Source organism: Halichoeres trimaculatus, unplaced genomic scaffold (genome assembly GCF_033239565.1).
Source record: "Halichoeres trimaculatus isolate MK-OKI-2021-1 unplaced genomic scaffold, fHalTri1.1 fHalTri1_scaffold_3, whole genome shotgun sequence".
Taxonomy (NCBI): Eukaryota; Metazoa; Chordata; class Actinopteri; order Labriformes; family Labridae; genus Halichoeres; species Halichoeres trimaculatus.
This window is the reverse complement of record NW_027437181.1, coordinates 16,414,742-16,431,065: the sequence shown is the minus strand read 5'-3', so window position 1 is coordinate 16,431,065 and position 16,324 is coordinate 16,414,742. Positions and strand designations below refer to the sequence as shown.

The window sequence follows — 16,324 nt, the reverse complement described above, 5'->3', positions numbered from 1 at the left end:
CAAGAAGGCTCAGCATGCCTGAATTTAACAGTAATGGGTTCCCCCACCCATACATGTGTAAACATTTTAGACATACACATAACATCCGTTGTTAGTGCCTGACAGTCCCGCTTTAAAATGTGTGAAAGAGTAACAGTTGCTATAGATTTTGTGGGGCCATTTTTATTGAAGGGACTGCCCAATAACTCAGGATACCACTGTTTTTTGGAGATAGAGTTGTGTTCAACTTTTCATCATTTTTTAAAATTATTTTTATTACAAAACATGTACAGATACAACTACAACATAACAAATCACACAGAAGGAAGTTAGTTCAGTGTAAAATGAGTGGTAAAGCCTTCAACAACAACTCCAAATAAGTTATGTGTTAAAGTTTCATGTGAATCACCATCTGCAACTTCCTCATCCTCCTGAAGGTAAGTGCCACCATAGAGGGAAACCTGATTTTGAAATTTGGTGTTCGACTTTCCTCGCATGTGATCCCGGGACATTTTATGAAGATGTTGTAAGTCATTCAATATTTCTCATACAGCATCTGAGAACAAAGTCTACACCACCTTCGGCAGAGGCGGAGAAGCAAGCAGTTGTCTCTCAAATGGGTAATGGTCATATATCATCAATAAAAAGGTCATATCCTTACAAACAAAGAAAAATTAACATCAATTCCCTTGAGGACAGAATCAAAATTACTTGGTAAAACTGGATTTTTGTGTCAGAGCAACAATGAATCACACCTTCTGCAGAGTGTCTTGGATAAAGTATTTTGAGCCACTTCATTCATCATGAGTAGGAGCCTCAGGCTATTTTTGTTCAACAATGCTTGAGTAATACAAAACTACCATCCACCAAATGTAGCCATTAAGATAATGAACAAAGTGATTCTGAAACAATCAGTTGTCTTTGAGCCAGGGTGCAACCAATATTGTCTCTTTGGGTCATAAATCATGCATGTGGATACATTACAATATGATGTATTATTACTTTGGCCTGGAGCTTTGGCCAAACTTAAAATCAAAAACAAGATAGAAAAAAAGTAAGAGCCACACTGCTTATTGCATCAGAAAGAGATAAAAATAACTTCCCATGCAAAATATGGGTCCTATGCGTATTTTTGTTTGTTTTCTTACCTTTGACCACGCCCCATATAGTGACGCCACAGCAGCTGTTTTTCATCAGCTGTCAAACGCCAACATTTTGTGTGTCATCACCAGCTGGGGTGTGGTCAGGAGTGATTCATGCTTGAAATGCTCAGCCCACACAGAGAGCAGTGCAGCAGCAGTTCTCTGCAGATTAATGTTCCCCGGTGTCACCAGCAGAGAGCAGCAGAGAGGCCGATCCTCTTAGGCGTAAGCGAAAGAGGTTTCCGGCCAATCCCTTGTCACAAAATCTTACAACATTATATAACAACTATAACAGATATTTTAATCAATTGAAGTTGATGTGCTGTTAAATTAAGCATGAAATATTTCATATATTGAGAGTTTTGTTAATCTAGTAATTTTTACATCGTGTTGTGGGATAACAAGTGGCCCTATCCCTTTTCTCCTTCCCAGCCGCAGAGGAATAATCACAGGATCACTGCACATAGTAACTAAACCTCCCAACACATCATTAAATCTTAGTCACTCAGTAATAGCTAACATTTAAGTTAAGAATCAGCTTAAAACTTAAGATAAAAGAAAAAAGCGTAGCTGTCTTACATCAGTACGTATCCATCTCTCAAAAGATTGAAAACAAATATAGCTGATTTTATAATTTTGTTAAGGTAAATAATACTTGAAAACTATCTCATAATACTTAATGGTGGCTCTCAATCTTGGCTCTTAATGAGACAGCTACAGAACAGTGTTTGAACGAGGTGCTTGGTTTTCCATTTTTCAAGGATTACGTGAACGCCCCATGACACTGGCAACTAGCCTAGCCAGCTAACTTGGCTAATCTGATTTATCGTCTTGGTTAAGCGCACGTAACGCTCGCCAGGATTACCAAAATTAGTTTTCCATATCTAGCGTTTAACGCAATACCTATCCGACACCCAGCAGTAAGTTATTTCAAGAATGGCATCGCTTGGGGAGCCTGTGCGACTGGAAAGAGGTAACGTTAATTGGCTAGCTAGCTTAGAAATATTTGTTGTGATACATGAAGACATTAACCTAGCTCAGCTAGCGTTAGCCCGATAGGGATTGTTATCTTCTATCAGATAAAGTTGGCCAGGGTTTTCATTTTATCTAGCTTGAGGAGAGCTCTTTTACTAGTTGTGACTGATCCTTGTCATCATTTGTTTCGAGCTCAAGTACTGATAGTTGTTTCGGTCACACTGCTTTGTCAACATGCTAACTAATAATTACAGCAGATAGCGATCAGCTAACCTGGGTTGAATATTTTTTGAGTGTTTTCATCATTAAACAAACAAAAAAAAAAAAATCAATGTTCCACTGATATAGGCATACCAGCTTCAAATTTATCTGCACTGAAAGCCACTGGAAGAAATTGTCTATGATACACACAATGACTCAATCACAGTTCTTTGAATTAAATATTGTTTAGCTTCTTTTGTATGTTAATCAACTATGGTGTGGCATAATTAGAACTCCAATCCACACTTAAATAAAGAATCCGTAATTCTTATAGGTTTTGTGTTATGTTATAGGAAGCCGAACAATATGTAAAACGACATATTTACTTTTTGGTTACTGGATGATAAAGTTGTGGCCAAAGACACGAGTAGCTAAGCAGCAGTTAGCACAAATCATGAGGTCAAAGACAATTTCGTATTCAGACTGATTCAAACGGGGGGTTGTTGTTGTTTTTGTTGCTTATTTAACGATATTCTGATATTAACATTTCCGTTTCCGGGGTTCCATTAATTTATTGAACACCATATCTCCCCTTGTATTCTGATTTAGTGGAAGTTCCCCAATGGATTTTTGTAGTTTCTTGGTTATTTTATTTGATGGACCATAAGCAGCGCTCTATGTCAGTATGTCAGCTCCCCTAAAGGAAGGGACCAAAAGGATTTATGATTTTTTTAAAAAGTACTTTTATGAATCTCATAACAAGTTATATGTTTCAGTTGAAACAGGGAAGTGCTTTCAATCATAAACATTTATGTAACACATGTAGAATTTTTCAGAGTAAATATCTTAACATCCATTCATCAACAGAATCTTTTCTTGCTATTTTTATTTAGTGGCATATATCTAGTACTGGCGTTCACACTGGCAGTTCCTATATCAATGGAAAAACATAATGATTGTGTTTCCGTGTGCGCTCTTGTCGACAGATATTAACCGTGCTGTTGAACTGCTTGATAAGCTCCAGAGGACAGGGGAGGTTCCTCCTCAGAAACTTCAGGCGCTGCAGAGAGTCTTACAGAGTGAATTCTGTAATGCTGTCAGAGAGGTGAGTCTCTGTCTTTTATACTCGAGACACTTTACAGAGAGAGAGAGAGACTTGCTTTGGCAATGTGATCTTAACGTTTGTCATGCCAACAAAGCTTTTGGACATAAAAAAAGAGTTTGGGTTTATTCATTTTTGTTTTTCACAGTAAGGAAATATATTGATGGAAATTGACAAAACAGTACTGAACTATGTCTCTTCAGGTGTATGAGCATGTGTATGAAACAGTGGACATCAACAGCACACCTGAGGTCAGGGCCAACGCCACAGCTAAGGTAACCACAGTGAAAGGCCACCTATTTGTCACTTCAGAACATTAGTCAAGTTAACGCCTTCTGTTTTCTAGTAGAAATTATTAACTGCTTTCTGGATGCATTAAATACAGCTCATTTGCAAAGGTCAAACAACAGCTCTTGTTTATTTGTAGGCAACTGTGGCAGCATTTGCAGCCAGTGAAGGACACTCACATCCTCGTGTCGTAGAGCTGCCAAAGACTGAAGAAGGCCTGGGTTTTAATATAATGGGTGGAAAGGAGCAAAACTCACCCATTTATATATCTCGAATCATCCCAGGGGGCATTGCTGATCGACATGGAGGACTAAAGAGAGGCGACCAGCTCCTGTCTGTCAATGGTGTGGTATGTACAAACGTCACTGTGACATTTATCAGCATCATTAATAGTCCTAAGAAACCACAGTGATCTGAGACACATCACAAATCCTACATTTTCTTAGAGTAGCCTTCAGGATTTTGTTATCCCATGTCACCAGACATTCGTTAAAGATTACCAAGAATAAAAATCTGTAACACTGGATGATTTTTTTCAAGGCAAACCGATTTGCAGAAGATGTACGAAAAAAGAATGCAAAATAATTGTATTGTGCAGAATCAGATTCATACAGGTAATAGTACAGAGGATAGGAGACAGTTGGAGTGTGTACAGATTGTCTGTTATTAAAACCGCCAACTCTTCTCTTAAGATTGAGGACTTACTTTGATTAAGCACAGTGAGAATCTATGCACTGCTGTTTATGTAGTGTTTAAGTCTCCCTTGTGGCTGCTCATTAAAAACTGTAGTGGCTCTAAAAATTCTTGCATGTAATTTTAGTCATGAAGGAGAGGGCTGCTGACAAGAAATATGGATTTAAACTGTTTTAAAGCCCCAAGGAAATTGCCTGTTAAGGCCAATATGAGAGGAATACATTTTATCATGTAATATATTTTCAATTATTTGTGTTGTTAAGAAACTGTGACCTTGAATATGTCTGGGAACCAAAGTCCTACAAGCAGACATTTTAATTATTTGCCACAACAGTTACATCATGATGCAGTCTTTGTAAGTGTGCCCATGGTGCTTGGGTTTCAGTCCCAGCATCTGGCTTGAACAGTAACCCAGTCAACTTTGTTGCTGATATATATTTTCTTTTATTAAAATTTCCAAATTACAAACTTTTATACGGAAAGTTGCACCAACCCTTTAAAAATACCAAGGCTATCATTCCTTCCACAGTGACCACACACCTTGTTGATTTTGTGCTTAACAACGCCAACAGTATATTGCTTTTTAGGATTATTAACCCATAAAAACAGTTGACCTTACAACAGTGTTTATGTCTCTATGTGATTAAAATCTCACAGTTTATTTCTGTTGTTTCTCAGAGTGTGGAAGGTGAACACCATGAGAAAGCAGTGGAACTCCTCAAAGCTGCTCAGGGAACAGTGAAGCTGGTAGTAAGGTACACCCCCAAGGTCCTGGAGGAGATGGAGTCCCGCTTTGAGAAAATGAGGTCGGCAAAGCGTCGGCAGCAGAACAACTATCCCCAGTAGGATTTCTCTGTTATGACGCCCAGCTCCCATGTCTCTCCTCCTTTAGCCTTCTGGCCATTTGTTTTGGTCTTTCTTATCTCCCTGCCTGAAAAATCACAGACATACCCATTGTTTCCCCTCTCACATACAGTTTATTATGCTTCTACCCTCATCTGTAGCATTTTTAATATTTGTTAGACTGGACACTACAACTCTAGGAAACACTAGAATGCTCATGATTGTCAGTGTAGGTGGCTGCTCACACGTGTGCATTATTTTTCAATTGACGATTTGAATGCAACTTTGAGTGCTTTTGAGACCAACTACACAATTCCTGAGATGTTGAATTGAATTGCTTCAGCACAGCCACTACCAAGTGCCTCAGGGCAGACCAGTTTATCTCATGTACTGTTTTCACCACTCTTCTGTTCGTATAGAGGTTTAAGGCCTGCAAGTAATCAGATGCTTTTGGGAGGAATAACTTCATGTTTCTGACATTTACAAACATCCTTTAATGTGGTACAGGTACACAGAAAACACATGTAAAAATCCTTTAATTGTGCAAAATAATGAAAGATGCAGTTCTTTTTTTATCGCCATTCTGGAGACACATCTGGACAAGAAAGTTTAAGTAATAGATGTTAGTTTTAGATGTAAAAAAAAAAACGCAGGTAGGTTTATATTTAATATAGTGGAGACATCAAAACTGCAGTGATGGATTATTTTACAGGTTTTCTCTGGGCTTCCTCTTTGAGTTTGCCAGCATCATACAGTACTAAAAAAAGCTTAGGCAGTGCTGTAAATGATGTAATGGGGTCTCAGCAATTTTTGAGCTAAATACCTGCCGTCACAGAGACTTGCAGTTTTACTTTTATCAAAGTAATAAACATTCACAAGCATTACACTTGCTGTCAGCAGCACGAGATGTTTAGCTTTTGATTAATTTGTCTCGTCTTAAATCAGGAATGTAGAACATCTTGTGCTTTTTATTTGCCAGATGAAGTAACTTGACACTTGTCTTTGATCTTTAGTTTGAAGTGCTTATTAACTTTGTTTGTGTCATTCATTGTAAGTTAAAGTAAGGATAAATCATCTGTAATATCAGACAGTAGTGTTTAATATGGGTTTATAAGATCATGTATAAAACAGATATAATAGCAGATTATATCAAGCCTTTTAGTGCTGAGGAGGTTGGGTTGTATTTCTGTTCCATTGGTATGTGGTATTCATTTTCCTCTTCCAGTCTTGAAGAACAAACGTGTTTAGAACAGATCATCCCACTTCCTGGAGGTGTTTTGTTGTGTTTATAATTGAAGCTCTGAAAAAGAATGGATGAAAGAAAAAAACACAAAAAGGGTCTGTAGAAATGTGATCATTTATGATGATTATGCTCTATACTAAACTACAACAATACTTCTATACATTGTGTTCTACAGCAATAGGCTTACTTTTTTCTAATGTCACTACGTGTTTGTTTCCATTCTTGGATAATTTTATCATTCGTCTTTATCATCACTATTAACTTTATTTTTAAACTGTTTGGTGGCATTGGTGTACTCAAAAACTGCACATGCTGTAAAAACTACAATTCATTATGATGATGATGACCTTTGTATTATTGAAAACTGTCAATCTGTCAAGTTGTTGCAATGTTTTTAAACAGACTCATGTTGGTACTGCTGTCAGTAACTCACTGTACTCGTCCCAAAGAGACTATTCCACTTTTCAGATGCAACACTGAGTCTTATTGTTTTAAAGTGCTTGCATGGCCATCTTCCTATTCCTCATGATGAGGGATTTATGGGAATTATGATCATGTTGAGATGTTTGAGCCTGAGTCTTATAACTGTCACAAGTCAAGAGTTTCTTTCAAAGAGTTTATTAATCAAATAGATAAACTCGAGCCAGAGTCTAGGACAGTTCTTTCCAGATAAAATTGTTCTCCTGATATCTGAAAATCTGCATAACTGATTTAATTTTTAAGACCACCTCACAAATCCTTATTTCCCTGATGAATGCAGCATCATGTAAACTAGGCTCTCATTGACAGATCTATGCTGGTCAGACAGGATGGCGGTATTGACTGAAATGTCTGTTTTATCTGAGTGATGGATAAGATGGGTGGTGAATAATGTCACATAAACACTTTGCTTTTCATGAATAATCCCTCTGTAAATGGTTTCATCATACCACTGTCCTCTGATCTTGAACCCTTATTTACAAAAATGTTATTTTTAATGTACTGAAGTGTTTTATTTTATTTTATTTTATTTTATCCACTATCTGTCTGCTTATGGTAAAATCCAAGGGCAAGTCCCAAAACTGTAAATAACTCAGTAGAAGTCCATGAATACTTTTGGATATGCTTCAGCTTTGTTAGAGATAGATTCAAGTTGCAGTTGATCAGTCATTGATGATGGGATAATATTTACTCAACAGTTATATGAACTAATTTTAGTTTGCTCAAGGTTTGGCCCGCTGAAGTCCCTAACTTTAATTTTTTAATCTCTGCATGCATCCATCATTACCCTCAATATTCCTTTAAATATCCCAGCATCATTCAAATTACTGATCTCACCAGTGATTTTAATAAGCTTTTACTCAATGTCAACACGAATGCAAAGAAAATATTCAACACTGAAGAGCTTGTGGCTCTTTTTTTATTTAGAGCCTCTGCTCCTAGTTAACCCATCATAACAAAATAAGGTTTAAATCAAATAAAACAGAAAGTATGACAACAACTGAATGGAAACAATTATCTATGCAAAGTCATTAGAAAAATGTAAAAAAATAATAATGGTGCAAATGGCAGTGATTTAACTGCAGAATGTTACTGAAAATTACCTGTCAAACGCTGACTGGAAAGTATTAAATAAAATGTAACAGCAGTTATTTGCCCGCTGTGCTAAAAAACATTGGAGTTTTTGCAAGACATTTACAATGTTTATCATTTTGGATATCCATATTGTTCATTGTCAGTTATTTGCAGTGAAAGTTTCCATGTGATATAAGCTTTTGAAAAATGATTGTCTGGCTGCATGTAGAACAACATCCTGTTTTATAAGTAAAGTAAGCATTGACCACTTCATAGGCTACTTTTGTTTTGAGGCAGAACATTTAGCAGCAGAATAGGAATGTACATAGATGTGAGAGAAGTCTTAAGATAATATATATAGTTTATCACTCGATTGTCTTTAATCCAGCATTAACTAGTTCGAGTCACTGCTTACACACGCGTCATTAATCAGGAAAAAATGTAATGAGACTTGGTATTGTCACTCTCCACTGAATGTCACTGACCATTGTCTGACTTAGTTGCAAAATTTTGTGAATTACCTTCAACTTTCTACCCGTTTTTCCTTGTCTATACCTTGGGATGGTCAATAGAGTATTTTTTTATGATGCTTTTCTTTTGATATTTTTCTCAATTTTTATAAGTGATTTCCTAAAACAAATAGCAGGAATGATTGGTACTTCCATTTTGACTGTGTACCAAGGCCATATCAGAAATACCTCTCTGAAAAGCAGTGCTTGTGCAGGATTACGTCTCATGGTCAGGGTGTGAGAGACGGAGACAGTCCTGGATCAGAGCTTCTTTTTTGGGGTGTGAACTGATCTCTTTCTTTTCTTTCTATTACCAAGACCAAACTTGCAACATTTGTGAAAACTTTGATAATGTTTTAAAATGTTTTAGCCAGTGCTTGTTTAGGATTATGACTTGTAGACTGTGTTGTGTTATGTTGTGTTCTTTGATTTCTTACCTTATTTACTGTGTTACATAGATGTGGATTGTAAATTGCTGTGATGTAGAACATATTAATAGACTGGAGGCTAAATAAACAGTGCTTACATTCATGAATTCAAAGGTCTTCTTCTGTCTTTTACATACTGTCCTCATTTTAGTTTTTGGCTCAATAACAGTGGAAAGATGATGTGCGATCACGTATCTTTATCAATGACATTGTTTTATATAAACACATTTTTTCTATTCTCTAAGAAAATGTGCTAATAATCTTACACACTCTGCATAATAAAGTCATCTCCCTTAATATGATAGAATAAACATCCGGTTTCTCTTTCCATAGCAGATACAACAACACAATATATCATACTTTGATGGTGATATAAATGTAAAAATAAACCACTGCATAATGGCCCCATTATCAACTTAAATTCCCAAACATTTTATTTAAGTGATTTATTTTTACAGATCTGACACACTGGTTATTTTAATACACTGCTACAGCTACACCAGTCAATGTTTTTCCTCCCTGCACTTCTCTTCTGTGGCCGGGTTGCATCAAATATACAAAAGGCAAGAAACTTCTCCCCAGAGAGAACCATGTGTTTAGTGGGGTGAAACAGACAAATTACCAAAAAAAAAAAAAAAAAAGAAAAGAAAAAAAACAGATTGCAATACATCAATTAAAGTTCATCTTGAGTTAAGGAGACCTTTGTCTGTAATCATAAACCTGCTCTGAGGAAGACACCAGTTTTAAACTCTCTGTTTCACCTCACTTGCAGTTTTGTGCTCTCAGGATATGCAGCACACTAGCATTTATTTGCCTCACACATTTTAAGCATTAGTATTTATTTGTTCCTGAATGAGTAACATATTTATTTATTCTTACAACCAATAAAACACAATTCCCATAGCAGAAAAGCATGAGTTTTAATGAGGGTTTGTTCCTTTTACCCTTTGCGAAGCAGAATTCTTAATGTTGCCACTTACACCTGAGACTGTCATGATAGAATGACTGAATAATAGAAACAGTACAGTCCATATTAATATTAATTTTATTGTGAGATGTTGTCCTCCCGACAAGTAAAATCCTGTTTCAACTCTGATCAATAAGTTTTTTATATGCTGAATGTGTCAGAGAGGACCTCAGTCACAGGAGCTCAGTGGTAAATCAGTGGCTGCTTGCCTGGAACCAAACAGTGCATGTGACAGCGATTCATTAGAGCCGGTTGTTCACACTACAGCTTGAGACCAGAGCACAGCTGCTGCTTTCTCATGGTGTGGACCTGATCCACTTCAGCAATGTTGTGTGAGGACAGCTTGCTGCGTCTTTTCTGGCAACCGAAATCAATCACACCCAGGAACAAGCTGAGCATCAGCAGGGCCAGAGGACGAAGCAGGAGGCCAAACTGAATCTGGAGCCAAATCAACAGAAGGAGCAGCAGAGGAAAAGGAAACTGATTCATGTTCTTTAACTGTATGGCAGAGCACACAAACATTCAAATACAGTTTGTTTTGAGAGTCTGATTTGAACCAACCCAAGCATAGAGTGTACACTTAAAACAAATGTTTGATGTCAAGATTTCAAGAGACAAGTTTAAGAAATTTTAAGTGCAAACAGAAATCACTGCAGCAAAAGCTGCAATGACCAAAATCGTAGACAAATTTGGAAGAAGCTGGAACTTCTCTGGAAGAGAGAGAAGTGAATGGTGCCTTTGCTTTAATGTTTCAACCTATATTAGCAAGAAGTAAAATTGACATTTTTATAGCGTTTTAACAAAAATTATCAATGTAAAAAAATAAGAAATATATACATTATTTATGCTTTAACATGATTGCATACCTGCCAACATCAAAGTGCCAGAAAATTGATTTTTTTTTCTGGAAGTTAAATTTAAGTTATATTTGAGGTGATGAAAAAAAAATATCACAATGAAATGCCAACCACAGAAAAACAATGATAATACATATAGGTCAGTCCCGAGAGACCAGTGACCAGTGAGTTTCCAAAGTCTCTAAAGGTAAACTGATTTTCAGTGGCTTCAGTGGCTATGTGCTTAAACAAATGATTAATAAAGAAAAATGATGAATGTACTGAATGTTCTTGTTAAGACTTTTAGCTGCAGTTTCAGTTTTGGATCTCTGGTCCGGCCAACATGGCACACACATGTAGTCCAGCAGGGAGCGATAGTCTTGCTTTAAGTTTTCAATAATAAAAGAAGAAGAGTCAGGCTTTCTTCCTCTTTCGTTTAATGACGTAACTTCCTTTCTGTTCGTGCTAACGTCCAAGTGACCACGCGTTCGCCAGCCAAGCAAGTGAGTACATCTGTTAAAACTAAATTTAAGTGAAAATCCCTGCGTTAATTATCGTTTTTAATCAACAAATGAGTAAACTTTCAACCCCTGTTGCTTAGAGAATTGTATATTGCGCCAAACTGGGGGGTATTTGTTCCCATTTGTATACCTGAACATTGTTAGCAGCTAAGATAGCTACTGATCATGCTAGCGGTGCAGCAGAACTCACCGCCACATGGGTAGAAAAACTGCTACATACATTTTATCCAGTTATCAAATTTTTTTGCTAACAACATTATATCGCACATTTTTGCCCAAAAGTTTTAAAATGGAAAAATGGCGTCTGTAGATTCTAAGCTTTGATGTCTTTCCGTATTTAGGAGTAAGATCAGTAAATCGACACCAAACCGAAACGTTTTTAAGCACCATAATTAAAATGTACCAATCTCTGTCGTGATAGAACTGTAAACGCAATGTGAGAAGAGACATTAATCTGTAAAAAAAATAAATAAATAAAAAGGGCAGGGGGATTAATGTTGTTTGATAGTAAATCGCTATCCATCAGTATCAGGCAACTGATACAGTATGTCAAATGTGCAATCAAAGTGTTTTACGCCTGTATTTTTTAAGTCGTCTGCAGTTACCTTAAGGAAATAGAAAGAGGGCACATAGTTGTTGACTGACAGTCAAATCATATTACTTGCAGTAATGTGAGTTAGGAGAACTATCTTATTGTTATATATTCACTCTTCAGATTATTTATCAGAAACCAAGTCAAGTGCTTAGACTGATTGTTTTTCTCTTTTTGTACACATCTCCCTGCAGTCTTAACCCTACAATATATATTTTTTGGTTTTACAGGATGCGTTACGTTGCTGCTTACCTTCTCGCTGCCCTTGGAGGCAATGAAAACCCTGCTGCTGCGGACATCAAAAAGATCCTTGACAGCGTTGGCATTGAGGCTGATGATACCCGTCTGGAGAAGGTACAGAGAGGTTCTCTCTTAATAAGATTTCTGATGTTTTTGCAGCAGAAGTTCTTTAAACAGTTAGCTACCACCCATATTACTCATAGATATTACCTCTCTCTGTCATCAGGTCATCTCTGAGCTCAGTGGCAAGAATGTGAACGATGTGATTGCCTCAGGTAAGTGTGCTTTGATAGCAGTTTTAAAATCTGTGTCAAATAAGATATTTGTTCCAAAGGGGTTGGAAAGCACATTGAAACAGAGAGATTAGAACCTAAACCTGTATTCTACAGTGGTTTCACTGTCAAAACATCTGCCAATAAGGCGCAAATAAAAAATAAATTGTTTCTAGGAAGTGAAGCAGTGCTTGTAGTAGTTTTCAGTAACTATGGATCTATCTCAAAATCATTTTTATTACAGTTTTGTTGGTTAGCACAGGCTACATCAGATGTCTGTTCTCTGCAAGTCTTAGACATTCCTTTAAACAGACATCTTCACATGTGAGTTCCTGGATTTGGAGAAACACAATTGTCTTTATATAGCTCAACAATGTCTTAATTTTGGGGTTATGTCTGGTCAAGAACTGCATCACTTTTCTGACCTCTGTCTTTTTTTTACTGGCTGAGGAGTGGCACTGTTATTAAGCTTTTTGTCTGCCAACTCATGTTCGCAGGTTACGGTAAACTGGCCAGCATGCCAGCTGGAGGTGCAGTGGCCGTTGCCAGCTCTGCAGCTGCTGGCTCAGGTGGAGCTGCTGCCCCTGCTGCAGGTGAGCATTGCTTTGTAGCACCTCATTAGTCAACATGAGTGACATTTGGCCCATTCCTTAACCCTTATTTGTTTATTATTGCATGTAAACTAAGAGGTACAAGCACTTTTCTACTTATTTCGAGTAAGACATGTTTTTCCAGAATTTGTCTTGATAGAAAGAATACATACTATATATTTAAGGCAATCAGATGATTCATTTCTCTGCTCTGTGCCACTTTTCACAAGTAAATTGATCATGGCTGAAAAATTACTTTGTAAATTTTTAAGCACTTCCAGTAAAACAACGTGTACAAGTCAAGTTACACAGGGGAAAAAAACAAATAAAAGTATTTATTATTACTAATGGGTGTGTTAGCTTGATACAATTGGTATAAATTGTTCTGTTGATAAGGGAAGCATTGTAAAAAGTGCTTTTTGTTTTTCAGCTGAAGAAAAGAAGGAAGAGAAGAAGGAGGAGTCTGAGGAGTCCGATGATGACATGGGATTCGGCCTTTTCGACTAAACTTTTCCAAAAGATGAATAAAATTTATATAAAAACAACTCTCATACTTCTTGAAATGTCATTTTTTCTTAATTAGAATTTAGTGTTTGTGAGGTTCCAAAAGTGGAAAGGACATTTCTGATGGTATGGTATCTCTATAAACAGTGAAGAAGACCATTAGAACAGTAGAGTGTAGTTTAGTATTTGAACATTTTAGTGGCTTGCTGCCTGGCAGTTCAAAAGCTTAACAATATTAAGGATTTCAAATTCTTTTAATGTGTTGTTCAAGTAAGTCATAACAGTAGTTTTGGATGACTATGATATGGATGGGTTTGACTGATTTATAAAGCCTGTTAAGATAATGGGGGGGGGGGGGGGGGCTTACATTGTTTGAGTTGCATCTTTCATTTAATGTGAGTAGCAAAGAACTTTAAGAACTGTGTTTACCTGCACTGAGTTTCCCACAAAGGTTTTTTGAGAAGCTGATGAAAAAAAATGAAAATCTTCAGTTTGAATTCTGAAAAGTGCAATTTTTCATCATCATTCATCAATCATAGCTACCACCCTATATTCCTTGTCATCAGGTCATCTCTGAGCTCAGTGGCAAGGATGTGATTGATGTGATTGCCTCGGGTAAGTGTGTCTTGATAATAGTTTTACAATCCGTGTCAAATAAGATATTTGTTTGAAAGGAGTTGGAAAACACATTGATACCGAGGGATTAGAACCTAAACCTGTATTTTACAATGGTTTCGCTGTCAAAAGATCTGCCAAGGTGCACATAAAAAATCAGTTGTTTCTAGGAAGTGAAGCAGTGCTTATAGTTGTCCTGTTCCATCTCAAGATCATTTTAGTTACAGATTTGTTGGTTAGCACAGGCTTCATCAGATGTCTGTTCTCTGCCAGTCTTAGACATTCCTTTAAACAGACATCTTCACATGTGAGATAGACAATTTGGAATAACACAATTGTCTTTATATGGCTCAGCCATGTCTTAATTTTGAGGTTGACAAAAAGCATGTCCTTTAACAACTAAAAAATTGAAAACATTTTTTACAACCATTATTATTATTGTGTTTAGTTGTAAGATAAATAAAACATTCATACTTTAAGAGTACAAAACATGTCAGGCTTTTGTTACACCTTTTCACTATATGATGAGATTGTATATAGTCAAGAACTGCATCACTTTTCTGACCACTTCCTTTTTTTTACCAGCTGAGGAGGGGCACTGGTATAGAGCTTTTTGTATGCCAACTCATGTGTCTCAGGTTATGGTAAACTGAACAGCATGCCAGCTGGAGGTGCAGTGGCCGTTGCCAGCTCTGCAGCTGCTGCCTCGGGTGGAGCTGCTGCCCCTGCTGCAGGTGAGCATTGCTTTGTAGCACCTCATTAGTCAACATGAGTGACATTTGGCCCATTCCTTAACCCTTATTTGCTTATGACTGCATGTTTTGTAGATTATTGCATGTAAACTAAGAGGTACAAGCACTTTTCTACTTATTTAGGGTGACATGTCTTTCCAGAATTTCTCTGGAGAGAAAGAATTTTTAGAATTAATTTTTAAGCGCTTGCAGTAAAACAACATTGGTACAAGTTGAGTTATGCAGGGGAAAAACAAATAGAAGTTTTTATTATAACTAATAGGTGCGTTAGCTTGATACAGTGGGTATAAATTGTTCTGTTGTTTAAGGAAGCATTGTTTTTCAGCTGAAGAGAAGAAGGAGGAGTCTGATGATGACGAGATTGGTTTCGGCCTTTTCGACTGAACTTTTCCAAAAGATAAATAAAATTTAAAGAAAAATAACCCTAATACTCCTTGAAATGTCGTTTTTTCTCATTTAAATTTAATATTTCTAAGGTTCAAAAAGTGGAAAGTAGAAAGGATGTTTCTTAAGTTATTAAAGTATCTCTATAAACCATTAAAAACACCATTAGAACATAAGAGTGTAGTAAATAGTCTTTGTTCAAAAGTAAGTGGCGAAGTTCTTCAAGAACTCTGTTTACCTGCATTGAGTTTCCCATAAACTTTTTTGAGTAGCTGATGAAAAAAAAACGAAATTTTTCAGTTCGAGTTCTATAAAGTGCAATTTTTCATCGCTTCCTACAAATTTGAAGAGAATGTAATTGCGCCCAGTGATCAGCAGATGGCGCTAAATCTTTAATCTTCCATGATTATACGTGTTGGTACAAACATGAGACGCTGCATGTCCCCAATGTCTGGCACAGCTGAAACAGTTGTGAATTATCGATGAGGATGGAGGATGGATCGTATGTTTCAGTGGTTAGTAACCGCCTGTTACCATGATGACAAACGTATTATTCACTGCACACATGCACGTGACCTGCACGCCTGCAGCAGCACGTAGGCACTGCTACGTCATCGACAGAGGGCTAATCCATCACATATGGCAAAAAAAAAAAAGTCAAACTATCCGAAGCAAATTCGGCTTGAACGGAAGACGATAGAACAGAAGTGTATACATAGATGTCGCTACCAAAACTGCTTCCCTAGAAATTCAGTGATTAAAAAGTCGTTTTCAGAGGATGAAACCCTCCTTGTATGGGAAAAGAGATGAAGAGGAGGTTGAATAGTTTGATACATTACTGAAGTCTATCTGCGACTAAATCTAACCATTTAAGCTGTTTCCAAAGATCTTGTTATGACTTTTACATCTTCCAGGTTTATTAAGAGCTAAGATATTAAACCTATTTTAAAAGACACCAGTGTAATCCATTTCATTTGCAACACACAGCAAGATGTAGAAGGAATTGTCATCAATAAATAAGCAAATACCCCGGGTGGAATATCGTTGTTAACCAATAACAAAAGGGAGCCTAAAAGAAAGAAGTGACTGACTCA

The 16,324-nt window shown here is 36.9% G+C and overlaps 2 protein-coding genes across 2 annotated transcripts; both read left to right on the top strand.

The window, feature by feature from the left end:
• Window positions 1-1,876: 1,876 nt before the first annotated feature.
• On the top strand, window positions 1,877-9,064 carry lin7c (lin-7 homolog C (C. elegans)). Its single transcript, XM_074666800.1, has 5 exons — window positions 1,877-2,094; window positions 3,284-3,402; window positions 3,603-3,674; window positions 3,827-4,036; window positions 5,059-9,064. The coding sequence occupies exons 1-5, from the start codon at window positions 2,058-2,060 to the stop codon at window positions 5,224-5,226; spliced, it is 606 nt and encodes a 201-aa protein (XP_074522901.1). The 5' UTR covers window positions 1,877-2,057; the 3' UTR covers window positions 5,227-9,064.
• Window positions 9,065-11,172: 2,108 nt separating this feature from the next.
• LOC141787955 (large ribosomal subunit protein P2-like) lies at window positions 11,173-13,520 on the top strand. The gene is made up of 5 exons (XM_074666716.1): window positions 11,173-11,263; window positions 12,104-12,227; window positions 12,340-12,388; window positions 12,883-12,978; window positions 13,406-13,520. The coding sequence occupies exons 2-5, from the start codon at window positions 12,105-12,107 to the stop codon at window positions 13,480-13,482; spliced, it is 345 nt and encodes a 114-aa protein (XP_074522817.1). The 5' UTR covers window positions 11,173-11,263; window position 12,104; the 3' UTR covers window positions 13,483-13,520.
• Window positions 13,521-16,324: the final 2,804 nt, after the last annotated feature.